The sequence below is a fragment of the Mesocricetus auratus genome, unplaced genomic scaffold (genome assembly GCF_017639785.1).
Source record: "Mesocricetus auratus isolate SY011 unplaced genomic scaffold, BCM_Maur_2.0 Super-Scaffold_100004, whole genome shotgun sequence".
In the NCBI taxonomy this organism is placed as follows: domain Eukaryota; kingdom Metazoa; phylum Chordata; class Mammalia; order Rodentia; family Cricetidae; genus Mesocricetus; species Mesocricetus auratus.
The window spans coordinates 69861532-69888207 of NW_024429189.1; the positions used below are offsets into that span (position 1 = coordinate 69861532).

The 26676-nt window shown below is 44.0% G+C and overlaps 1 protein-coding gene across 2 annotated transcripts in view; it reads left to right on the forward strand.

The window, feature by feature from the left end:
- Positions 1 to 9505: 9505 nt before the first annotated feature.
- Positions 9506 to 26676, forward strand: part of Slc1a2 (solute carrier family 1 member 2) — a 125122-nt gene continuing 107951 nt past the window's right edge. Inside the window, exon 1 of one of the 2 annotated variants that reach the window (XM_040745930.1) lies at positions 9506 to 10118. In XM_040745930.1, coding sequence (XP_040601864.1) covers positions 10102 to 10118 — 17 coding nt within the window. In that variant the 5' untranslated portion in view covers positions 9506 to 10101. The remainder of the gene's footprint in view (positions 10119 to 26676) is intronic. The other variant, XM_005064867.4, reaches the window with a different exon arrangement.

Genomic DNA, 26676 nt, shown 5'->3' on the forward strand with positions numbered 1-26676 from the left:
ATGGTTGCATTTTTAAGAGCTCACTTCACATTTGTAACCCCATTCACTCAGTGTTTATCCAGAGGCTTGGTCTAGGCTTGGGAGAGCGACCTTTGTCAACCAAGCAAACAAAACCAGTACATCACATTGGGGAACAATGTTCTCAGATGAGGAATAAAATTCCAGATTTCAATCTTTGAGGAAAACAAACACCCAGTTATGTTCTTTTACTTAAGGTTTCTAGGAATGAGCTTTAACACAGGCAAGGGAGAAGAATACTATTAATTGGGCTCAGGAAGTGTATTTGCAGTTGAGGGGAAATGGTGTCACAAACAAAACAGTCTCCAGGTGGGAAGGATGGAGTTTTGAAGTGAGCTGGGGGAAGCCCCGGCTCTCTGGAGTGTGCCAAGGCGTAATGTAGGTCTTTAGTGAGAAAGCATCATCTGTGAATCTAGACTCATACTGGAAACCTAGTTCCCTCTTTAGTGGAGGCCATTTTTTAAGAAAACATGTTTTAGGATTTGTTACACAGCATCTCTCATTATTAAGCAATTTTCTAAGAATTAAGTAGAGAAAGCAGAACATCTTTGGGTTTTCTGGGAGCACCAGAACCAGGCCAAGACGCTTGGTCTTGTCCTTCTCTTGGTTGACATAGCATTTAACTATAATGAACTGCTATAAAGCACAGAAATTCCATGGAAGACAATAAATTACTCTTTCTCCTTTTGCTGTTTGGGAGGACATCGCTATTGAAGATTATAGCGTCCCAGAAAAAGAAAGAGGCCACTTTTGCCAAGATTGGAGAGAATCTGGGTATAGAAACTCCAGTATCACTCTCAAAGTCTCCCCACTTTACACCCTATCAACCAACCAAGGAGACAGTCGCTCTAATTTAAAGCACTGTGGTTTTTATGGCACATTCAAATGAATCTGAGCTAACCTTGACACTGTGCCCAAGGGATCTTGTGCTAGACATATTGATTTGGGCACGGTAGGCAGAGACCTCACAATTCCCCCCTTTTGCATTGTCTTCTCACAACCTCATCTATACTAAGAAAGAATGAATTCACTCTTTCTATTAGAATTCATTAGACAATAGGCATAACTGTGGAATGTTTCAACCTTCTGGGTACTTAATGAGAGGGTTTATGCCTGCAGAGATTATATTTAGACCAAGCTATCAGTCTGAATTGAAGCTACGGTGAAGAAACATCTCTTTTCTCATTAGCTTAGAGAGTGAGACAAAAATAGAACTTCTTCATTTGTCGTTTGCTAATGTGTGCTCACAGGAAAAAGAGAATGAACGCAAATTGTGTCTTGAAGTTCCCACACATCCATGACAGGATAACTGCTTTTCTATTCGATAGCCACAGAGGAAAGACAAGACTGCAGGAGGGCTCATTGCTAGTGGTACTGTGTGGCTCAATTCAAAGCTATACTACTGACTTTCCCAGTGACAAACAAGTGACAGCCAGGAAGCTGGCATAATAAAAGGTGATAATTGTTACTGCCATGTGCCTGGAGCTGTGCCAAGGGCTTTGTGTGACAGATCCCATTCATGACTACACTCACGGATGGCCAAAGGATTAAGTGACTTACAGTCATTTAAAATGGAAAGAGAAGATGATGAAATCAACTTGAATCTTTCAGGGCTCCAAACAAGCTTGGGATGGATGGTTCCCCAGCTGCTTGAATTCTGAAGATGATTTCATAGCTTCAGTGCCATTCTTTTCATGCTCATTCTTGGAGTGAGTGGGCACCCCAGTGGAAACCCCCTCTTGATTTTTATTACTCCAACCTCCCTTCTCTTCCTAAGACCTTTTAGTTTCAGCCATCTCTAGTTCCTGTCTTAGTGCTCTTGGCTTCTGAGATGATTTGGAGAACAGTTTTTTTTTTTAACATATCCTGCCTCAAAAATAGAAACTCTACGCTGATCTTTATACTTCTATTCATTTATGAAAGTAACTTACGTTTTATTAATTTTTGAAAACCTTCAAATGTTTAGACTTACAGATTTAGTGATTGGTAGATTAGTTTTCAGTTTTTGGCTGCTTTGATATGAGAATCTCGCTACATGACTCATTCTAGCAACCCTCCTGCCTCAGCCTCCTGAGTGCTGAGATTACATGGGTGTGCCACCCTACTTATCTTGGATCAAGTTTTTTTTAACTCTTTATTGATTCTTTGTGGGTTTCACATCATACACCCCAATCCCATTCATCTCTTCATCCCTTCATATCTGCCCTTGCAACCTCTCCTCCAAAGTAAAATAAAATAAAGTCTTCTTGTGGGAGCTGAAGGGTGTCACTGTGAGTCACACCATATACCCTGTGGTTCATACACCTTCACTGACAAATGTTCACTACAATGAGTCATTATTCTTATTCCAGGCCTCTGGATTCTGCTACACTATCAATACTGGATCCTTACTGGGGCTCCTCTTGATTATCCTATTGTTGTCCTCTGTCATGAAGATCCTGCATCTTTGAATCTAAAGACCAGCCCCTTCACATGCTCCAGCAATTCATTGATGAGGTAGATGTTGGGATATGGACATAGCCCTGGATCTGGACCTGGGTGGTAGCTGAGTTGGTCAGCTCACCAGTTCTCCTGTATCCTCAGCACCAGGGTTAGTGGTTCATGGACCTTTCTCACCAGGTGGGAGGAGAGGCAGGAAAGCACTCACTCTAGGGAGCGATCAAGTCCCTGACAGAGGCTACAGCCACCACAGCACCTGCTAAGAGCCTGGAGCATGATCTTAAGGCAGCCAAAGCCTCCAGCACCATCTCCTTGGATCAACGTTTTAAAGAGAATACTGACACATAGCTTACAATTCCTCAAGTATGCATAAAGGTCAGAGCACAGACATGTGTTGGGTTTACAATATATGCCAGATCCTATGGTAGCTGTTTTATGCATAAAAACTTAAAGCTATAAGAATTATTTCTATTTTACAAAAGTGGAAGAGGAACTTAGAGTCAAAGGGATTGGATGATACATTCTATGTCATGTTTGGTGTTATCTGTGAAGGTGTTGGGATTCAAAAACAGGATGGCTTCCCTCCACAACACAGTCTTTCTTTTCAATAACATAACACCTGCCTAGACACTTGGAAAGAATAAATTTGATCTCTGGTAGTTCTGACTTTTCAAAGAACCACAAACACAGTTGTTTTTCCTAATGGTGGGCGGTTTTCTCATTACTAAGTTCTGGAGAGTGTCAGTCATCAGAAAGAACAGGGCAGATACAACAATAATTACATTGGGGGAAGAATTGAATGCTTATTTCCTCAGACATTAAAAATGACAATGGCATGTGAGAGGGTGTATTGGTTACATTTCTCATTGCTGTGGCTAAATGCTTGGCAGAAGCAGGTATTAAGAAAGGAGGGATATGTTTGAAATCTCAGTTCAGGTGAGTAGAATCCATTAGAAGGGGAATGATGTGAGAGGCTCTGTAACTGCCTGTGAGAGGTGTAACTGCCTGGCACAAGGTGGTACTGTTCAGGAAGCAGAGAAGCTAAGCAGAAAAAGCTATAACCCTCAAAGGCCACCCCACTACCTACTTCTTCTAGTTCTGCCTCTCCCCCTGTGAAGGTTCTACAACCTTCCCTGAGAGCACCAGTAGCCAGAGACCAAGTCAGTATGTAAATGTGAGTGTGGGGGAAGCGTCTGCATTCTTTCTATAATGGGTAAACTTGGGATCGCTGGCTTATACTTCTTTCTTTAGGTCGCTTTCTCCTGATGAAATCTGAAGTTTAAAACATTTCTTCTCTACTGGTACCACGACGGAGAATGGTCTAAATCATCAGTCTTTATGGGAAAGTTGCCTAAGACCTTTTCCTTTCTTATATTAGGAGAGCCACCTCTCTTGACCCTACTTGGAGATGTAAAAACTAGTCTCAAATGCTTAGGAGTAAAGCAAGAGAGGAATAGACTCTTCAGAAGATAGAATAGGGAGATGAGTCTGTCTCTTCATCGACTCAACTAAACTCCTGTAATCACAAGAGAAGACCTCAGAGAACTATGAAACTTAGGCTTGGGCCCTCGGGGCTGTTTGGTGACTCCTATGATGCAGGCATACATACGTTTTGTTCTGATCTCTAAAACTGATCTGACCAAACCAGTTTTTCTGCCAGAAATCTGGAGTGTCCTTGCATGTTTATAGGGACAGCCTGCCCCACCATGAATGACATTGTTGCCCATAATGAACATCACAGCAGAGAGGAGACAAAACAGGGCTCTGCAAGAAGATACCTGGCACTCAAACTCCAGCCTCTTCTGTTGCCATGGAGATCCCACTGCATTGGTCTCTTCCTCCCTCGTTTTCTGTGAAGACGAAATACAAGGATTTGTTTCCAGACCTCACCCTCCAAATACCGGTCACGAAGGAGCCCTGTGGGGATTGAAGGATGGAAAGGAAGTTTGTTGGGAATGTTCAGCCCTGTGTCCCTTCCAGTGGGTTGCCACAGCCACAAGGCCTCTGTCAGGTGGCCTTCTCCACACTGGATGTTCTTTGGGGTCTTAGTAACTGGTAGGTGACTGTTGCAGAGTATTTGTTTACACTGTAAAGATATGTCCTGGCCTAAGGCACCTTCTGATTGGTTTAATAAAGAGCTACATGGCCAGTAGCTAGGCAAGAAGAGAGAATAGGTAGGATTTTGAGGCAGAGAGAGAAAAACAAGCAGGAGGAATTTGGCATGTGGTTTTTGAATGTGTAGTCCTAAGAAGTGGAAACCAAGCCATGTGGCAGAATGTAGATTAAAAACTATGGGTCAATAAAGTTATCAGAGCTAGTTGGGGGAAAGTCTAAGATAAGGGCCAAGGTTTCATAATTAATAAAAAGTGTCAAGGTCATTATTTGCAGGCTGGCAGTCCAAGAAAGTTTGACAAGAAAGCTTGCTACAGGTAACCTCCTTTCAGGCTCTGAATGAATAATGGTGCCACACTGTTGCTAGCACAGATCTGTCTTCAGCTGGAGAGTTTCTCCACACTCTTCTGTGCACTCTTCAAAATGCTCTCTTGGCTAATCTCTACCTTGTTTATGTAATTTGAATATATTATCATTCTTTAGCTAGGATTCATACTGAGACAACCAACAATTTTGTAACCTTAAGCAACTCCCTTGATCTTCTTGGCCTCAGTTTTTTGTTCTGTGAACTGGGCACAGCTTTAATGTCTTCTGTAGAAGGTTATCTTGAGAATAAAGCAAAGCTTTGAATATAAGGCCCTTTCTGAGCATTGTAAGCCCTCAGTAAATGCTATGGTAATTGCTATGACTAGCAGGGAGATGTTCAAACACTACCTTAATGCAACTCTAAGTCACTTCCTTCAGCTTGGGTTAAGTTTTAAGTCACAAATCAATAAAACAAGAAGCAAAAAAAATCCCTTAAAAATCCATCAAGTCACCTATCAGAGAGCATACAGTTGATTTTTTATTCTGTTCTGAGAATAGTTTTTACATTGATATCGGAGACTACATGAGCTTGACGTAAGAAGAGAAATCTATGTGCAAATGTCAGAGCATTCTACCACCTCTGTAGTTGGACCCCCGAGGAGACAGATGAAGCAACACTAAAAAATGTCCCCAGTATCTCTAGGGGTGACCTTGTTCTGTTCTCCGAACCAAGGTTCCATCTACCTACTGCTCCCTGGGGACTCAGGGATTGCTGTGAGGGTTAAAGTAGACAGCAGGCTATACTTTGGATTAGGTAAGCTGACTTCACAGGTGAGCTAAAAATAGTAAATACAATTTAGTATGTGCACCTGTGTGAGTGTGTCTGGGAGACTTTGTGGACGAGGCTGAGGACATCCTATGTGTTATTCTATCTAACCCTCATGACAACCCTGAGATGGCCATTGTTGCTGCTGTGGTTTGAATCTAAATGTTTCTCATGGGTTTATGTTTTTCAATACAAAGTCCCTTGCCGTGGAGACCATGGAGCCGTCACACAGTAGAGTCTGAGAAGATTATACCCATGCTTAATTCACATATGTATTCTTCATTTTGTATATGAAAGAAATCATCCAATATTTATCTTTCTGAGTCTGGCTTATTTTGCTTTGCATGATGATCTCCAGTTATATCATTTTCTGAAAACTATGCAATTTCATTCTTTTTATGACTGAATAAAATTCTATTGTTAATATATGCCACATTTTTTATCCATTCATCTGTTGATGGACATCTATGCGGCCTCCATACATTGGCTATTTTGAATGGTGTATCATTACACATGGGCATGTATTATCTCTGTGGTATGCTGTCTTAAAATTTCTTTGCATGTATGTATGTGCTCATGTGCGTGTGTGTATCCAAGACATAGAATCATGTGGTTTTTCTATTTTTACTTTTTTGAGAAACTTTCACACTGATCTCTATAGTGATTATACTAATTTGCATTCACTTTAGTAGTGTATAAGTTATTCTCTCCTCCTGCAACTCTAGCAGCATTGATTATCTTTTTTTTTTTGTGATAGCCATTCTGAGTAGGATGATGTGGATGGAGTTTAATGTAGTTTTGAGTTTTCCTATTGGGCAAGATGTCAAACATCTTTTCACATATTTATTGACTATCTGTACTTCTTTCGAAAACTATGCAGTTTACTTAAATGATTTTTGGCATTTAATTTTTTAGTTCTTTATAGATTCTAGATGTTCCCTTGCCAGATGTGTTGTTGGCAAAGATTTCCTTCCACTCTGTAGGTTTTTCTCCACTTTGTGAAGCTTTTTGATTTCATGCAGTCCTATCTGCCAGGGCCTGTTACTTCCTGAGATGCTGGGGTCTTTTTCTGAGAAGGTACAGATGCTGAGATCTTGAAGTGTTTTCCCAGGCAATTTCACACGTTCAGGTTTTGCACTAAATGTCTCTGGTCCATTTTGAGTGGGTTTGGATGAAGTGGTGATAGAGATCCAGATTTACTCTTACAATGTGAATATTCAGTTTTTACCTGGGGTTGGGGGACTATCAAATCATTTCTAGACTAACAGAACCAAAATCTCAAGAAAGCAGCCCGAATATTACTAGTTCAAACCAAACCAAACCAAATTAAATCTCTACCAGAATATTTGATTTCACACCCAGTGTTGGAATCATACTGAATGTTCAACAGGTCCTTGGGGGGGGGCATTGACAGGGAACCAGTTTCTTCTGAGGCAGAATCATCTGTGGCATAGTCCACAAGATTAATAGACCTTCCCCTAGGCAGATGAATGCAAAAGTTTCTCTAACTCAGGAGGTGATGTCGAGGCACGCAGACATAGCTATTTACAGGGAAAGTGGCCAACCAGAATAACTATGCCTATCTAATCCTGCATGCCGAATGATTCATTCATTCACCTGAATCCTCTAAGGTCCTCAACATGGAAAACATAATAAAGAATGGTTTTCAATGAGGTTAGCTTCTTTTTTGTTTAATAGAAACAATCTGATTGCTTTCCTCTCCCCATCTTTTAACTTGCTCTGTGTTTGGGAGCACCAGAAGCCTGCTGATGGCAGTGCTGGTGAGTGGCCAGCTGAGCCCTCTGGGGCTATGTGGATGCTGCCGGTAACCATTGTATAGCAGTTCATTTAAGGCTCTGCTTAAAGGGGATGCTGGTGATAGAGCTGTGTTTGGATAGGAGGTAGGGGAGTTCTTAATATCCTGCCTGGGAGAGATCCTGTGGATGTGTTCTCCAGCAGAAAAACAAGGAAAATCCCTAAATAGTAAATGACAACCTTAAATGCAAAGTCACAGTCCACAGGGCTTCTGAGAAGGCAATGTCAAGCGTACTACCAAGTTTTAAGATGCCAGTTTTACACACACGGGTTTTTATTAGGTTTTTTAAATTAAAATTAAAAGCCCAAGTCTGTAGAGACAATCAAAGAGTTTATTCTTTAAAGAAAATACAAGTTAAAATAATTGTGATTCATCAAAAAGTTTAATTTTTATGTGTTATGCGTATGTGCCCTACGAGCACGTAGGAACCTGTGGAGGCTGGAAGAGGGTGTCAGAGCGCCAGGATTGGAAGTTACAGACAGTTATGAGCTGCTTGCTGTGGGTGTTAGGAATCTAGCAAGAGCCATCTCTCCAAACCGGAGTCAGAATAGAACACAGATCTAGTCAACGTACTTGGCAGGCACAAAACAGGAGAGGGGAGCTTTTTTTCCTTATTTCTCTCGTCCACCTAGTTTTCCTTGAATCTTTTGTCCAAGAAACAATCTTTTACAGACCTTAAAATTAAACGAACCTTACTTTCTTTTGGTTTCTGTAGCACAGATTGGTGTCAAACCTGAGAACTTGCCACCTAAACCTGCTGAGCGCTGTCTGGGATTACAGCCACACATCACCATGCCTGGTTTAGCCGAGCGTTTTTTTAAATGTCTTTCGTCCCAGGTACTTCTCATGGCACGGTGAGACTGAAGGTGACACCTCCAGTTTGCCTCTGATGGAAAGAAGCGAAGGTGGAAGAAAAAAGAGCTCCTCCGGGCTAGGATTCTGGAGGGGACCCCAAGGAAAAAGAAATGAGGTTCTGAGATCCTGCTCAGAAGAGCCTGACAAGCCCCAAGAGACGGGCTCACACCTTTTGACATCTTTATTTACACTTTGCAAACCTCTCAAAACAGTGTGTTTAATTCTTATCACGGCTCCGCAAACGAGGTTGTTTTGAGTTCCATTGTCCCTCAGAAGAAAGGAAGGCTTTGCCTTCCAGGTGGTCACAGGGTCAGCATGTGGCGGAGCTGTAGGTGTCTTCTGTGTCTCAGTCGCCAAGATAATAAAAGCTGCGCGGAGTGTGTCATTATTATGCAAAGCTGGGCAGAAGGCTTGGACTCTCCCTTGCAGGAGCCCATCTGTCTTTTCGCGCCGCCCCCTAGACTCAGAGGCCTGCGTGTGGGTGGAGATGCGTCCCCAGCGCTTGGCCGTGACAGTTTCTCTGAGCCTTCCTAGCCTGTGCCCTCCAGGCAGACCTCTTTCTGATTAAAAAACACCGCTCCCTCCCCCGAAATTATTGCCTCTCTTACACCCCGCCCGCCCCGGGGGAATCACATTAATGTTAATCTAGATGAATAATCGAAGGAGGACCCGCAGCTGGGTCGCAGTTCTTTTCGGCCACCTGAGGGTTCCTGCGGCTAGGATTCTGTGGTACTCCCTATCCCAGAAGTGGTACCGCAAGGGTGGGTGTGCCCGCCTGCGCGATGTGAACCCGAGCAGGTGTCCAGGGAGTGATGGGGAGTGCCAAGGCTTCTCCAAGGATTGGGGACAGAGGGGCATCCCAGGACTCAGAGCTTGGCCCAGCGAAGGGTGACCCGGGGCCACTCAGACTCGAGAGGAAACAATAGAGACTCCTTAGATCCTGGGCTCCTGCCACCGGCTGTCCAAAGCTTTCCCGGACTACCGGAGGGCCTTTTTTTTTTTTTTTTTTTTTTTTTTTTCTAATTTATGGCTGGAAGCTGGTGGGGGGGGGGGAGGAACGACAGAGGAGGGACAACGTCTGAAGATGGGGGGCAGGGGCGACGGTTAAAGAAGTCGCCCGGGGCTGCGGCGCGGGTGATGTCAGCTCTGGACAAAAATAGAGAGGGATCGCCTGCAAATCCCCAGCTCCGGCGGGGCTAAACCTTGCAATCCCTCCCGGGCCGGCGCCGAGCCAGGGCGCATCGGCTTCCACCACCTCCCCCGGCGCGCACACACCAGCACACGCGCACGCACGCACACACTCCCCCGCACTCGCACTCCCCGTCTTTCCCGGTGCCCCTCGTTGCGGGCCACTCGCCGCACCCGTTTGCCCCGCGTGTTAAAGCACACACAGGTGGCGGCTGGGACGTGGGGAGCGCGTTCCTGCAGCCCTGCGGTCAGAGCGATCTCACAGGAGCCAGTGTGGGATCCCCGCAGTGCCCCATCGGAGCGCTGGCCGCGAGCCGCGCACGGGAACGCGGACCGCGCGCCGTGGATAGCCGGGACGTGGATTAGCGCCCGCAGCAGCCTCCCGCGCGCGCCGAGGCGCTAAAGGGCTTACCCAGGAGGGGGGTGCGAGGGCGGGGAGAGGCTGCCCGTTAAATACCGCTCCCCGCCGCACTCCGGGCTCACCCAGCTCGCTGCCACCGTTGCCAGATCGTGCCCAGGAGGAGGGGGCGTTCCCCGCGCCATGGCATCAACGGAAGGGTGAGAGGGGTTTTCTGGGTACCTGCGAGGAAGAGGGAGCCGCGCGCGGGGTGGTGCTGCCCTATCCCAGATGGGGCCAGAGAACTGTGACTCCGGACCTACCTCTGAAACCATGGCAGAGCGACAGCCAGGCTGGAGGTGGTGGGAAAAGGGACCGATTTCTTTGGTGGATTAGCTGTCCTTAGAGAAGCCAGAGACAGAGGATTGGTTCTAATGAACCGGGCGAAGTACCATGGGGGTGTGAAAAAGTGTGAAAAGAAATCCTCTGGAGGTTATTTCAGAGATTTAAAGGCAATAAAAGATTGTGGTGCCAGGAGACACTGTCTGGGCTGTAAGGTGGGGACCGGTTGAAATGAATGAGCCAGGACCAGAGCCCGGGCGGGGCAAGGAGCAGCGCGCGGCCTTGAACGCTAGCTTCGGGCGCGGGTGGGGGGATGGGGCGAGCCCCCGGCCCAAGAGATCTTTCCCCTTGTCCGTCGGAATCTCCCTGGCCAGCAGCAAGGAAGGGTGGAAGAGATTTGGGTGCTTCCCGAGAGGAGGGGAGAAAACCTGTAGCTTGAAGCAGGGCAAGAGTTTCCAGACTCTATTGGGAACACCATGGGCTTCCTTATTTTGCCTGTGGCCTTGGAGTTGCCTCTTGTCTCTTGAGGCTGCAGTTGGCATGGTGATCGCTTCTGTGATATAGAAGGACAACTGTATTTAGCCAAGGGGACGTGGGGAGGGGGGGATATGCAAGGACAACAGAGTTCCTTGAGTACTCACTCCAAGGCATCCTGGTCTTGTCTCAAAAATCAATCAAACAAACAAACTTTTCAGGCTTTCCAGAGCCTGGGAGGAAATCAAAAGAACAATTGGGGACCCCAACTTTTAGGTTATTTCACAAAATGACACTAGCTGTTGACAAGAGATCACTGGACCCACATGTGATTTCCAAAGCAAGTATGGGTGCTTCCCAGGACTCAACAACGAGATCTTGGTTCTTGTATTTTTTGGAGCAGTTTTAATAGAAATCACCAACTTTCAGTGAGGTGGTGGGTGGTGGATCTCTAAGCAGGAATGGAGGGATGGTGTTCAAAGCCAGACTTGTAGATTCCAACCTCAGACAAGGAAAATACTTTTAAAACTGTATCCAAGAGAAAGAACCCATCCATCCATCCATTTCTGTCTTCCCCGGAGTCCTTCCAGAGGTGCCTGGCATCTTGTCTAGCCTGAGATTTTTTCACATGGCCTATTTACCAGTGTGGACCTTTGAAACAATTACTTATCCAAAGAGATGTTCCAGGTTGGTACCTGTATGCAAGGAAGAGGGATATCTTGTGTTCAAACATGTCTCTAGAGTTAAATATTAAGAGCCCACATGGCTTAACATCAGCACTCCTCTGTGTTGGATTTAAAAGGTGCTCATCTTAGAGCAGGTATAAAGGTATTTCTGGCTACCTAAAGGCCTTCTAGAATTACTCCAGCCTTCAGAGTCTCAGTTGGAAAACCTCTTTGAAAAATACTGTCTTCCAACCGCTGCATCCAACTCCCCCTCTATTCCGATGGCCAGAGAGGAGAAGGTAGAGAGACCACAACAAAACCCCTCAAATGTGCTGCTTTCCCTCCATCTTAAGTGAGGGCTGCCAAATGGTTTGACATTTAAAGTAAACACATGCGATCTTTCAGGACTGAAGACCAGCTCTAGTCCAATTACTACCATCTTGGTACATTGTGCAAGGTTAGGGAACCTATGGTCAAAGGAACATGTATTTAAGAGATGAAAGAATTCAGAAAAATTTGAACACTGGGAAAGAAATGTAGAAAACTATTTTATTATTTAAGAGCAGTAATTGTCAGCTGGAGACATTCTTGAAACCATCCTTTTCTCCCAGAAGCCTTTGCAGAATCTCTGTTGGGTAGAACACACCTGGTGGAGATGGAGAGACACAAATAGCCTCAGAGATGACTCCCAGAAAGCTTTCTCAGGGGAGGACTTTCATTACTAGATTGCTGTCGTGGGTTGGTGAGATCCGTTTGCCCCTTCGGATATATCTGGGTAATGCACCTTGATAATGAAATTCAGGAAGAGTGCCCAAGCTGGTCTCTTTTGTTAGTCTTTGTCTTCTAACAATATTAAAGCTGATTTTCTGAAATATACATTGCTCAGAAGGATGCCAAAATAGCACTGTAATTACATGCTTTCAGTCTATACATGCTCAGCTCAACTGTACTCCAGATTGCTGGGGGAGTGGGGTAGCATATTAAACCAATTGATCTGGTGAATGCTTATTTGGTAATCAAGTTGCCATCAATAGCATGTGCTAATTACTACTTTCTATAGAATTATCAGGAAATGTCAGTTATCAGTAAGAGCTTGTGAGGCAGGACTGGTGCTTTTGTCACCTTCCTCTAGAATCTTTGTATGCATCCTTGCCAATATTTTTATATTTTATGCATTTGGTTCTTTTCTTTTTCCAGACCATACCCACTACTGTTTGGGTGTGTGAAGTTTCTGACTATGTTGCCCTGGGAATATCAGTATGGCTTTTGTAAAATTCAGCAGTCCAGGTTCTGATAAGTGTATTGCTATAAAAGCAAGGTTCAATTTGGCAGCTGCATGTCCTTTGTTGTTGTTGTTCCTGAGTCCTAGGCATGGCCGGAATTACTGAGATGGCTTTTAGGTTCCTGACCCAAATTGGAAAGAGATTATAAGTCGCTGGTGACAGGCAGGCTGGTGTCTGTTATTGACTGGGTCAGAGTGGAGTGGCCAGATGCTGAAGAGACAACATTTTAGAAATATGGTTCTAAGGGCCAGGGATGGCCAGGTCTCCACATATATCAGAGACTGCTGGCAATCCATCTTGTGATCAGCTCCCAGGAGCCAAGGGGTCAGGGTTGAACCAATCAGTAGGGCTTGGGTGTCATTCTGACTCAGAGAGCAAGTGAAACAGAAAACTGCTGACAGCAAAAAAGCCCTGTCAAGGGAGACCCCTGAATTTATGATTCCCAGTGCACGATGCTAAACATAGCAATTGCCTTACTCCCCCCCACCCTTGAAAATGAAATTGAAGGGAGCAGGAAGATGAGCTCACAGAGTGTGCTTATCACTGGGTGAGTGGAGGGAAGGGGAGGTGGGGTCTAGAAGGGCTGCATATTGTATGCCTCAGGCTCCACTGGAATTCATTTCTCAGTTTTAAGACTATAGAGAATGCCTTCCTTGGGTAAAATGGATATGAGTGGAGCTATGATAAAGCCATTCCATGTTTGCCAAGGCAATCTCTTGTGAGCCGTTGAAAGCTTAATTCTCCAGAAATAATTTCTAAATCTAAATGAGACTTGCAAAGTAGAAATGGCAGCTTATTACAAACCAAACTGTAGGTCTGAGCCTCTGACCCAACGGTCATGTTGTTTCCCCTTTCTGTTGTACGATGAGGTATCCTCTCCTTTGACTTCTGCACTTAGTGATGTGCCAGACCCGGCCAAGTCCTTCATAGATGAGACAAGCCATATTCACATAGCACTCCTGGTCAGTGTGCTGTAGATCTTCCAATTCCAGATACGCCTGGCTTCTTCATAGTTCGAAGCTCACACACAGGTTAATTTCTTGACAATTCCCTGTGCACCTGCTCCCATGGCTGTTTCAGTTATAAAGATGTCTGAATTTCCTTCCTTTAAAGGCAAGCTAAATTGTTTTCTATAGTGAATTGTCTCCCTCACTGGATTCCCTTGTCTCTTGGAAAGAACTGAATCTCCATTTCAATTGCCTGCCATCATTATTTTAATGTAACAAAGCACAGGTAACTTAAAATCCTCTAGCATTAGTAGGCAGAAGCATAGATCGCAGGATAAAAAGTCTTAGCTAGGTTTGCATTTCAAGAACTTGTCCTCAGGGTTTGAACAATACACCTCACAGTGCTGGCTTGCCCACACTCACCCCTTCCCTGCCTTTAACAGCCTGTTGTGGGGCAGGAGGCATGCTTCGTAGAAAGGGTTTGGAATCCAGATTACAGCAAATCTCTTTCTTTATCAGGGCTGTGGGACTGCTCTCCCCTCCCTCTGCCCCTCCCTCACCCCGCAGCGCCAAGTCCTTGGAATGAATTAATTAGGGGGAGTGTTTAAAAATATCTCATAGTTCCATCTCCACGTGCTCTGTTATTGATGGGAGGCAGATGGGCTGCATGTTTGTCAGCAGAGGAGAAAACAAGTGATATCTCACTACAAACCTGTCTGATTAGCTTCAAATAACACCAGAGAAGACAATGGGCCCCAGCTATATTGATAGTGACTGAAAGCAGTCTTAACCTTTTAAAGGGTATACCTTTTTTTTCATAGTTTTGTTGCATTTTCAAGATTGTTTCCCAATGGCACTGGTATTTTCTTTCATTTGCTTATTTAATGTCTCACTTAGACATGCAGATGTGTTCACTGTCTGATGAAATGTCAGCGGGAGTTTTTGGCAATGTGGCCAGCTGCCTTGGATTATAGACTCACTGAGCGAGGGCTGGCCTTTGAAATGAGAATGAAGGGAATGAACTGCACTTGGGCAGCTGGACTTGATCTGTGTCAACCCCAGTCCCCTCTAGGATGGATGACGATAAAGATCCTGTATGAGGTCCTTGAGGACAAAGAGGTAGATATTGTCCCTGTGTGTCATGTATATTAAAGGATTCATTTAAACGGCAGGTGGGACTTTCTTTTGTTACATTGGTCAGGACGACCATCTGTCATTTGCTGTTCCTAATCTGGCACTGGACTTTGAATCACATGCTTCCACTCCTCCCCAGCCTCTGCTTTCCCTCAGGATCATAGAACTGGAAACAGACCCAGAACCTCTATTTGCCTTGGCTTTGCTTTTTTGCGTTGCTTTAAATGTGAGGTACTGGACAGTACAGACCAGGTGTGGCCCAGAAGTGTGTTCTCTTTTCTGCTCTTGATGGATTTTGAAAACGTTCTCATTATTTGTCTGCTTGAAAAATAATTCCTAATTTTGAATTTTTCTTTTTGTTTTATGTATTTGGGTGTTTGGCTTGCAGGTATGTCTGTGAGCTACATGCATGCCTGGTGGCCATGGAGACCAGAAGAGAGTGTCAGATCCCTTGGAACTGTAGTGACAGGTGGTTGTGAGTTGCCCTGTGAGTGCTTGGAATCGAACCTGGGTCCTTTGGAAGAGGAGCCAGAATTCTTAAATGTTGAGCTGTGTCTCCAGTTCCAAATTCCTGACTTTAATTTCTCTAGAAAATTGGAAATATGTTAACAAAGAACTTGCTTTTCTGTCTTAATACATGTATTGTGTGATTATATGCCAGATTCCTGCGTGTGTGTGTGCTTGTAGGTGTATATGTTTGTATTCCTGCATGTACACGTGTGTGTTTAGCACTAGAGATTGAACATGATAGGCAAACATTCTACCTTTGAGCTATATTCTATTCTCTTTCCACCTTGTTCCCCCGCCCCATTTTGAGACAGATTTTCACTAAGTTCTTCAGGCTAGTCTTGAACACACTTAAAGCCCAGGAAAGTCTTAGAATTGCCCTCCTTAGCTTCTCTAGAAGCTGCGATTCCAGGACTGTGACATCCAGCAAGCCCCACAGCTTTAACAATTTTTAAAACACTTTGCATCTACAGATTTATTTAATTCTTTTTTTTTCCTGTTTTTTGAGACAGAGTTTCTCTGTATTGTTTTGGAGGCTGTCCTGGCACTCACTCTGTAGACCAGGCTGGCCTCGAACTCACAGAGATCCATTTGCCTCTGCTTCCTGAGTGCTGGGATTAAAGGCGTGCACCACCAACGCCCGGCTTACTTAATTCTTATAATATGATATAGCCCGCATTTATTATTCATCTTGTTTTCTCAACTAATAGCAACTATAACATAAAATAATTCATTGTTGCCCCAGATTTCTCAGACCTTAAATTCAGTCTCAGATCCTGGGTTATGGAGCCATGCCTTCACCTAGTGGGCCACATTCCTTCCTCTCCATGGCAGTGATTAGCTGAAGATGAGACAAGACAGAGCATGTGCCATTCGGGTTGGACACTGTTGTTGGGAGGCCTTGTCACTCATATTCGATGCACAATCCCTTACCTCTCTGGGGGCAGCAACTGAGAGTGCAAGCTTGGAACCCACACTGTTACCATATACTATTGTATATATTCATATATATATACATATATATATACATATATATATATATACATACACATTTACCATGCCTAAGTGCTTTTACAGTTTGATCTTGGAAGACTGTCACAATGCTATGTAATTCAAGACACTTTAAATGATTTGTTTATTGTTGTTTTATGTGTATGAAGGTCTGCCTGCAAGCATGTGTGTGTGTGTGTGTGTGTGTGTGTGTGTGTGTGTGTGATGTGTGCTTGGTGCCCACAGAAGTCAGAAGAGGTCATTGGATACCCTGGAACTTGAAATAGAGATGGTGTGAGCCATCATGTAGGTTCTGGGAACAGAACTCGGGTTCACTGCAACAACAGAAACCTCTATGCCATCTCCTCAGCCTCCAACTTCTTTCTTTCTTTTTTTTAAACCCCTAGCCACTCCTTCCCCTAACCACATCTTGTTATTCCCTTTAACTTTGCCCTGAGCAGCTCTTAATAGGGTTCCTCCATAATTATTGATTTCTACAAAGCTAATGGCATTGCCTCATCTCTATACAGTGCCTTCACACAGCCCTGGGATGATCATGTGGGCCAATTGCTAGGCTATGCCTTTGCTTCTTTGTGGAAAGTGTACCTGAGCAGTCATCAAATGTGGCTGCTAAAGACAGTGACTTAACTTACTCAGTTTCTTGATGTCATTCATTTTGCCCAGTGCAAATAGTGAAGCCCCCCAGGACTTGGCCAGAATTCAGAGGCTTGATCTATGTGACATGTTTTTAAGATTTATTTTTATTTATCTGCATCTGTGTGTGACTGGGTATGTGTCACATGTGTGCCCCTGCCAGAGAAGGTCAGAAGAGGACATTGGAGTCCCTGGAGATGGAGTTAAGCTGTTGTGAGCCACCCAGTGTGGGTGCTAGGATCTGAACTCTGGTACTCTGGAAGGACAGCAAGTAGTCTTACCCACTCTGCCATCTCTCTAGTCCCTTGCTCCCCAACCCTTAGGAAACCCCAGGTCCCACAGCACAGCACCCCACTTCCATCCATTAAACAGAGTTTCTCCACCACACACACAATCTGATAGTAATGAGAAAGTTGTCATATATTGAAGTGGTGGAAGATGTCACCCTAGACAGATTTAAGCAGGGGCGTTAATTTAGTTTTATTCCAACTTCATGTGACTGCATGTCTGTGACTTAATTTAATCCTTGAAAAGCTCATAATATTATGCTCGGTTTATGTAGAGAGATACTGAAACTTAGAGAAGTCTTGATTAAATGCTGTTACTGGTTCCTAGCCCCCTTCCCCCTTTTCATCTATTGGAGCATTTCCAACATTTCACAATTACCCCACATTTCCTCCAACTTCAATAAACCTTCCTTCCTTTTCTTTTTCTCCACATATTTGTGAGTATGTGTCTCCAGTCACTTTGGTAGGAGAAAGCAAGGACCCCTGAAGAAACAAGATTATGACAAATGTCATAGGTTATGCACAAGAAGGAAAGAAATGAGCTTATCTCTGAATGAGGATGCTTTGGAGAAAATGGCACTGTAAAACGACGTAAAAGGAAGCTTAGGTAATGGTGAACTATTGTCACATCCCAGTTTGTAGACATCAAATCAGAGGAATTTCAAACAGGGGTAGCAGTGCTGAGGGGAGATAAGGGAAAATGGCCTAGGAAGGAAGGACAGCACCCCTATTAAGCACCAGTGGAAGTCAGCCTCCCAAACCTTGGTGTTTGCTTGTTTTTATCTCAGTCTTTACTTAAATGGACAGTTGGGATTTGATGGCCAGATTATACAGAAAATGTGTGTGTGTGTGGGGAGGTATTCTGAGTGAAGCACTTACTTAGGCCCGAAATGGATGGGTATCAACTGACAGGATACATCCCAGATGTTCCATAGGGACGGATGGTGTCACTGGAGATGGCTTTAGCTCAGCTCTTGTTTATTTTTATATGCGGCACGTGGTCTAGAAAACAAATGTCAAGAATAAAAATTGTACTAACTTCTCAGAATGGATTTGAGAGTGAAGGAATTATAGACAGAATGTAATTGCCAGTGTTTTCCTGGAATTCAAAGTCATCCATTAGCCAAAATTTTGAAATTATCATGGAATCATAGCATTGAGCCAACCATCGGTTTTAAGATCATGGCCATAAACATTTCAGATGAGATCAGGTGCTATAGCCATAGATCAATTGGAAACATTCCAAATGAAAAATTGATTATGGCAGGAGTTTATCCCAGCTAACCTATTTAGGTTTGGGTTCTTTTTCATAGGTCTTGACATGTTGGGTTTGGAATATTGGTGGTGGTGGTTTGGAGGGAGCAGAGTCTGAGATGGAGGCTGATGATGTGCAGTTTATTGGAAGTCTGTGGAGTTGGCTAAAATCCCCTAGATGGAGTAAACGAAGCAGGGATGGGCAGATGGTCCAGGCCATGAGATGGTCCGGAGCACTTGTGAGTGCTCTCTGATTGAGGAAGGATACTTGTTTTCTGCCCCTGCATTAACCAGTCATTCAGTGGAGCCGTGATAGGGCGGAGCCTTGGCTTTATGGGTAGAATGCAAGGATTTGGAAAGAGCCACAGTCAACAGTTATCAGTTTAATCCTCCTAGCAGCTAAGTCAATGAATCCTTCATGTCTGAAGTTAAAGGTCTGGGCATCTGGGTAGTGTACTGCAGTCGCCATTTCCCTTCTTATACAAGTGTTTGGGAAACAACAATTTCATCTTCCCTCAGTCTGTCTATTGAAGTAGATGACAGTCTCCCCAATGCTGTAGCAAAAGGATATGGTATGTCAGTTAATGAATATAAAATTTCTAAAAGTTAAGAGAGGTAGGATAAACAAATTCAAAGGTGTGTGTGTGTGTGTGTGTGTGTGTGTGTGTGTGTGCATGTGTATGTGAGTGTTTACATGTGTGTACTGTCCCAAGGTTGATTTGGGTGTCTTTCTCATTGTTTTTCACCTTATATACTGAAACAGTGTCTCTCACTTGAACCCAGAACTCACCAATTTGACTAGATAGCCAGTTTACTGCAAGGATCCCCTGTCTCAGCCCACCAAGGGCTGGAATTACAAACAGCTCCCACACCTGGTCTGCTCTGTATTTTTGTGTGTGCTATGGGTCCAGACTCATGACCCCATTGTAAAGGGAAGCCTTTTCCTTGAGAGAAGCCTTCCGCCAGCCTGGTTCTAGAGCCGCATCAGTCCCAAATAAACACACAGGAGGCTATATTAATTATGAAGCTGTTGGCCTTGCTTGTTTCTTACTGGCTAGCTCTGACTTAAGTATTTATCCCATAATTGCTAAACTAAGTATTTCTCTTACTGGAGAGGTTTCCTGGCTTCCTACCCCATGGCGTTACATCTTGACTCTCTGTGTTTCTCCTTCCCAGAGTCCTTCTGGACTCCTAGTCCCACCTATCTTAGTTCGCTATTGGCCAACAGTGCTTTATTGACAAATACACAGGACTTCCCCAACACCCCATGAGTATGTGGTAAGCACTTTACTTGCCAAGCCATCTCCCTATCCCAAGTTCCCAATCACAACACAGGTACAACAGCTAATAACAATGTGTTGTATATTTAAATTTTTCTAGGACTATAGTCTAAGTGTTGTTACTTCAAAAACAAGCCATGCAAGGTAATAAGTGCACTAATTAAATTGAGTTAATAATTTAATAATGAAACATCATTGTATGCCACAAGTATATAAAGCTATTTGTCAATTACAATTAAAAGTAGTTCAATTAATTCATCAAACTATGCCTTAAAAGCAGGGTGGTGGGGGCGGAAAATGAAAGGGTAAGTGAACCCCTATGGAGAAAATAGGGAATATTAGAAGTTGTCATCCTCCTTAGTTTTAGCTCTGACCCACACAGCCATGAGCTCAAGTCCTTCTGAGGAAGCCTGTCCCAGTGGGAAGATGCTATCTGAAATGTCCTGGAGAGAGAAATCAACTCTATTTCCATTTGTCTGACTCCTGTCTGGAATGGTGAGTTTAATGAGGTGGGCCAGAAACAACAATAAATTGTAAGGCCGGACTATAACCGCTGTTGACACTTACAGGGTTGACAGCAGCTGTTTTTCTCTTCCTACTAGCATTTTCCCTGGAATCCTCACCCTGAGGGAAGTGAGCAATAAACGGGGGAGCCCCTTCTGGAATATCTGCTATGCTGTTCTAGTGACCAAGCTGGGCAGTTCGTCAGCAACTGCAGAGCTGTGTGTGCATTCTTACCTCTGTTCTGTTGGTGAATAGTTACGTGTGTCCTGAGATAGGAATGACATCTCTGTGTCCTGAGATAGGAATGACGTCTCTGTGGTTATCCCTTCATTTTCTCATGTCCCTCAGCTATGTGCTGAGTCTAGGACACTGGTGATCACTATGTTTGTATTTTCAGCAGTACAACTCAGTTCAATGGGGCACAGCAAATCACTTTCCTTTTTTTCACACCTCTTTCAAATAAATGCCCTCTATTTGCCATGGAAGATAGATATGGTGCATATTTATAGTATTTCTGTAGAGAGGTCATGGATTAGATTCAATCTACACTTAGTATATTTTGCATATAGAAATAACATATAGGTCTGAAGGACTTGGTAGCCATGGTCAAAAATGTTTTTACAAAAATGTTACCATTCCCTCACATAAGACAAATTAAATACAAACATATAAATTTCACGTATTATAGGAGGGCATAAAGGCAAAACATATTTCTCATTCCGATCCTGTCCCCTAGGAATCTTCTTCACATTTGAAGCATTTTTCTATGCATATGTAAACATCTTAATATTAAGGCAAATTGGAACATCCCATAAAAATTATTATAGCTGGTTGTCTATGCACCCAATAATTTTGGTTGTATAAGTTTGTGGAGGTATGTATGTATAGGTGCACTTATGTTTGATACATACTACATATAAAACATGTATTTCAAAACCTAATAATAGATCACAGAATGGCTATATAATAATCAATGTAACCAGTCTCTTTTAGACATGTGGGTTATTGCTGAGCTCTTATTATTATAATAACGGCGGCGCTGAGTGAGCAGAAGCGCGAGGCATGGCCGTCGAGACCAATGAGAAGATAACGGGGATAATTTGGGTGGACAAGTTAAGGGGAGTTAAGGGACAGTGGGGAGAATGAGGGCATGGGGTGAATATTCTGGCTGTTACTGTGAAAGCATTCAGACTAATCTTTGTGGAAGATTGTATCAAAGACAAGAATCAGAGCTGGAATCAGCTCATTGCTTGCTTTGGGCTTCCTGTAGGGAAAAGTAGGGTGTCTCTGGGAATTCTTGGTTGAGACTTCCCACGGCATGTTTAACCAATCCATGTTTAACCAATGGCAAAGTGTCTTAGGGTTTCTATTGCTGTCACAAAGCACCATTGCCAAAAAGCAACTTGGAGAACAAAGAATTTGCCAGAATAGGAGCTCAAACAGGGCAGAAACCTGGAGGCAGGAGCTGATGCAGAGGCCATGGAGGGATGCTGTTTACTGGCTTGCTCCCCATGGCTTGCTCAGTTTGCTTTCTTATAGAACCCAGGACCAGCAGCCCAGGGATGGTACCATCTACAATGGGTTGCTCCCTCATCAATAACTAAATGACTCACTGCTGGATCTAATGGGTTTATCTATTGAAATTCAATCCTTTCAGATAACTCTAGTTGGTGTGAAGTTGACATAAGGCTAGCCAGCACACATAGGGAAAATGACTCACAGTGGAGAAGAAGGAAAACACTACCTGCCCAGATGGGCACATCCCCATCGTCAATCACAATGGTCTGAAGATGTGGGCAGCCGGTTCATCCTGCCTCTGTAGAAGAAGGATGGGGTAGGGCACCATTACTGGGTATGGTTGCCACTTTCCTCTCTCTACATCCACCTTTTATAAGTCTTCTTATGTTCCTTATCTGGAGCTGTCCTTTTTCTCAGGAAAACCCAGGTCACTATGTAGTGTGTGTGTGTGAGAGAGAGAGAGGGAGAGAGAGAGAGACATAGCATATGTGTGAATGCTCATATCCATATATATGCATGTGGAGGCCAGAAATTGTCACTGGACATCTTTCTCAGCCACTTTCCACCTTATTTTCGGAGGCAGAGTCTCTCATTGAACCCAAAGCTCACCAATTTGCTAGATTGCCTGTCTGACAAGTCCCAGGATCCTCCTGTCTCTTCTTCCCTGCTCGTCTAAGTCAAGGGCTACAGATATGCTGCTACACTTGATTGTTTATGTGGGTGCTGGAGTTCTGATCTTTGTTCCTCATGCTTGTGTAGTGAGTAGTTTAACTACTGAGCTATCTCTACACCCCTTGAATTCAATATTACTTCAGTCATATTTTTTGGGGGGCTCTTCATTCTCTTTGAATCCTTTCTGGAACATTTGTGTACCACTACCCTCTGGATGCCTTCAGAAGAACATTACTATTTCAGGCCTCTTTCTACCCCAAGACTGACAGATCTCGGCCTATTTGATGTTCCTGTTTGTGTAAGGCACGGGTGCATGGGGATGAGTGTACTACAATGGAACTGCTGACATTTTACTTTGCAGACTCACACCTACTCCCTTTCAAGTCCCCCCCACGTCAGCCAACAGTGGGGCCACACATCTAGGCACTGACGTCATTAATACTAGCTTTGTCCCTGGCTTCTTCTCTTCTGTTGGCTCTAATATGCACGCTTACCTATGTCCTTCTCTCCAACAGTTTTCTTAATTCTGGCCCTTTCTCTCCATAGCCACAGGTATCGCTAAAAACGCAGGCAACTGCCTTTGCTTTCTCGGAAGCTGCATAGCTTCCAGCCATTTGTATCTTCCTGTACCTGCATCTTGCATACCCATTTTCCTTCCTAGACCATTTCTTTGCATTGTTCTCCCACCATTCCAATGCTGGCTAGTGCCTTCTTCTAGAGCATTCTTTGGTGATCATCTTTAATGCCATTTCCTAGAGGTGCCTTCTCTGTCCCTCCCTACGCCATCAAGAATGACTATCCCTTCCTAGCACTACCTCAGTCCTCGGTTTTCTTCCTTCACGGCAGCAATTATAGCTTTCAAAGGCTCATTTATCCCCTTCTTTGTTTGGCTCTCATGGAGGGTTAAGGATATTGAGGACCAGTTGATTTTTGCAGCATTCTAGATCCTAACATCGTGAATGCATCCCGTGAGTAAAGGGGAAAATAGGGATAGAATCTTAAAAGGGGTGACATTTGCGTTGAGCTTCCTCCAGGGAGGCTGTCCCACTCTGCTTTGTCCAGACTTCTCAGCACTCCATTAGACCAGATTGTGCCAAGCCTTTTCTGTTCTGCCTGCTCACTGTCTCCCAAATCTCTCAGAGCATCGGGACTATCTTCATTTATTTTTGCCTCCACTTGCTATCTTCATTCCAGTAAGTGCTGGTGTAATTGAATTGTCTGCTTTGGGAAAGAAACTCACAAGGGCATAGAGAGGAGAAAAGAAACAGACTTAAGCCAGCAATAGGACCAGGGTTTTGAAGAGATGTCTTTTTGCTCCTCTGGAGGTGGTCATCTTTATAGGGTGCTGGTAAATGGAATATCCCTACACAGTAGTCAATAACCAGCCTTTTGACTGCTAAGACTTAGCAGGGTTCAAGTAGTTACAAAAGCCACCATTTGGGCAGCAGCTCATCACCTGAAGCCAAAAATGGATTTACCATGGTGTCCCTGCTCTGCTGCCCAGAAAAGACTACAGTCTCCTCTCTCTGCACCGCTTTCAGAACACAGTGAGCACTAGTCAGATGATCATCTTTGAGGCCCCATGGTTCCTGACATCACCTGCCTCCCTTCAGAATCTTGTCTATTCTCTTTTGTTGTTCTTTGAAAATGGAAATGAGAAGCTGGAATGGTGTGGGCATTCAGATACAAGGAAGAGAGCTGAGGCCAAGTTGGTATTTAAATCACATCAGTGAATAAAACTTGGTGCTTGACAGTTTAACTGCTTATAAAGCTGATTTAGAAGAAGAACAGTTACCAGAAGCTGCCAGTGTTGTGGCTAAATTGTTGCTTTTGATTGCTAAGGAACATCTCAGAACATTTAATCATTCCCAATGAAGTTCCCTTATTGTGACTTCCTGCTGGTAGAGAAATGACATCTTTAGCGTGTGTGTTTGCTGCTAACCTGAACAAGAATGTTTATACATACATACATACATACATACATACATACATACATATGTACATATCCCCTCGACACACCCAGGAATGGAATCCTTTGCTTCTGTTTTCTGGTAATTCTCTGTGCTTTGTGGTCTTTGTGTTCTGTTGGAATAAGAGGTTGAAAACCATTCCAGGAACCTTTAACGGGACAATAAGCTAGCTATGAGCCTCCCAGGGCAGTTCTTAGCTGCAGCCATCCTCTGTCATTGGTAGGGTGACTACTGCTAGATTCAGATCCAAGGCTGCAGATTTTGAAGTGAAAATAGAATCAAAGCATAAATTCTACATTTTCTTGTTTCCTGTTCTACAGAAGTCATTGTGAGTTCTGAGAACCAGGCTCTTACCCATTTGCTGTCTTACTCCTGTCAGAAGACTCTTCATACATTTCTTGTCAGCGCCAGATATCAATGCCCAATGCTTGCACCATTGTTCTCCAAAGAGGCCAGGCCATTTCTCCCAGCAGGGGGCGCAGTGGAACTGTTTGGCCACAGCCTGGGCATTGGGGATTTTCCTGCCACTCTGAAGCAAGCCAGAGGGCAAATCATCCTTTCCAAGGCCAGAACCAGCTGTTGCCCAGATTTTAAAGAAAGGAAGCCCTGGTACTTTGATTTTGTACATTCCAAATCACCCTGAGTTGTCCAATCAGCCAGATATCTGTAGTTCTTTAGGGGCTACAACCAATAGCCTTGGGGATGTGAGGGAGTTGGCAATCTTGGTCTTTGTTACCTGCCCTGGCCCTGGAAACCTCTTTATCACCCTGTCCTCATCCTCCTGGATTCTCCTTAGCGAAGTTCGAGAAAGATCCCTGTTTTCCCATTCAGGTATGTGCAAATGGTTTCTGTCTGGGTTATTGACAAACTACCTGAGGAAATAAAGAGAATGTTTGGACAGTTGGAGAGATCCCAGAATAAACAGTTCATGAATGGAGGCATGAAAGCCGATATTCTTTTCAAAATGACTAACTCGGCACCCCAGAGGGCTAGCTTGTGTTTCAAGCCAGTTGGCAACAAAATCAAAGCAGGCATGGAAAAGCTGTTTTAGTTAAAGGAAACACTCCTTTAGGAGTTCAAGATTGATCCCAGGTCCATATGTTCCCTAAAGGTCTTCCCCTTTGCCCGTGGCTAAGCTACAGAGGCAAACCAGTGAGGGAACAATTTGCCTACATTTTCTGAAAGCAGGAAAACAATTGTTCTGCCCATTTGTGGCTTTAATGTCTCACCGAGGGCATTTTAAGTGAAGTCTTGGGATTCTTCTGCCATTGGCTCATGGGATGTTTGTTGAATGGCTGAATGAGTGAGAGTCTCTGGAGGGGGAGCTTATTGGAGCAGTCGTTATCACAGGAACTTCTGATTCTCCATCAAGAGCATCTCGGATTGCTTGGGAACAAACAGAAACAGAGAGGCAGGGACAGCCAGCTTCCCAAGCATGTGGTGTAGTGCTTGGTGGAACTTTTTAGTAGCAAGTGGCTTCAACTTGTTAGTTGTACTGTACCCTACAAATTATGTGGCCTGTTGTAACAGAGAGCCATTCAGGAACAAGTTTATATGAAAAGATCCTCATAGTGACAGAGAGTAGACCCCTTGGATACTTGGTATTTTGCTGTATGCTACAGTAATCAATGAAACTGTTTGGATAAAAGAGCTTCTAGGAGCCAGTGTTGCACAGTTACGAAGAAGTTTGAATCCTTGCTTAAACCCAAGAAAAACCCCCTATCTATCTCTTCATCATTAGCTTAAGACTTCAGGAAAGTTAATAAGCCTCCTTAAGGCTCATCTTTTTTAAAGTAGGGACAATGCCACCTACTCAACAGGGTTTGGCAGACAAGGTATATGTGGAGTACCCTGGGCACAGTGCCTGGGATATGGAGGACTCTCAGTAAAGGTAACTGCCATTGTTCTTGGAATTGTAACTCTGGTTACCTGCAGCCTAATGAGCTCAGTGTGCATTTTCCATCAGCCTCCTGACTTTGCAGACTGCATGGTACATGTGATATGCACCCACAAGCGCATTTGCTAAGTCTTTCCCATAAAGCCATTGGTGATAAGATTAGAAAAGTAGCCCAGGTGTCTTTGATGGTGTGAGTGGCATGTTTACACTTGTAGGCTGCTGGAAGATTTCCCCCCTTCTCTATGTTTTTAACTTTTTACTTGTTTTACTTACTATGCATCTTATTTCAAATGCACAGTGTCTTTCCTAACACCATATATGCAAAGTTAAGGGTCCACCACTAAATGCTGTAAATCTAGGTGGACCCCAAGGCCCTGCCTTATGGTCCATAACTAGAACAG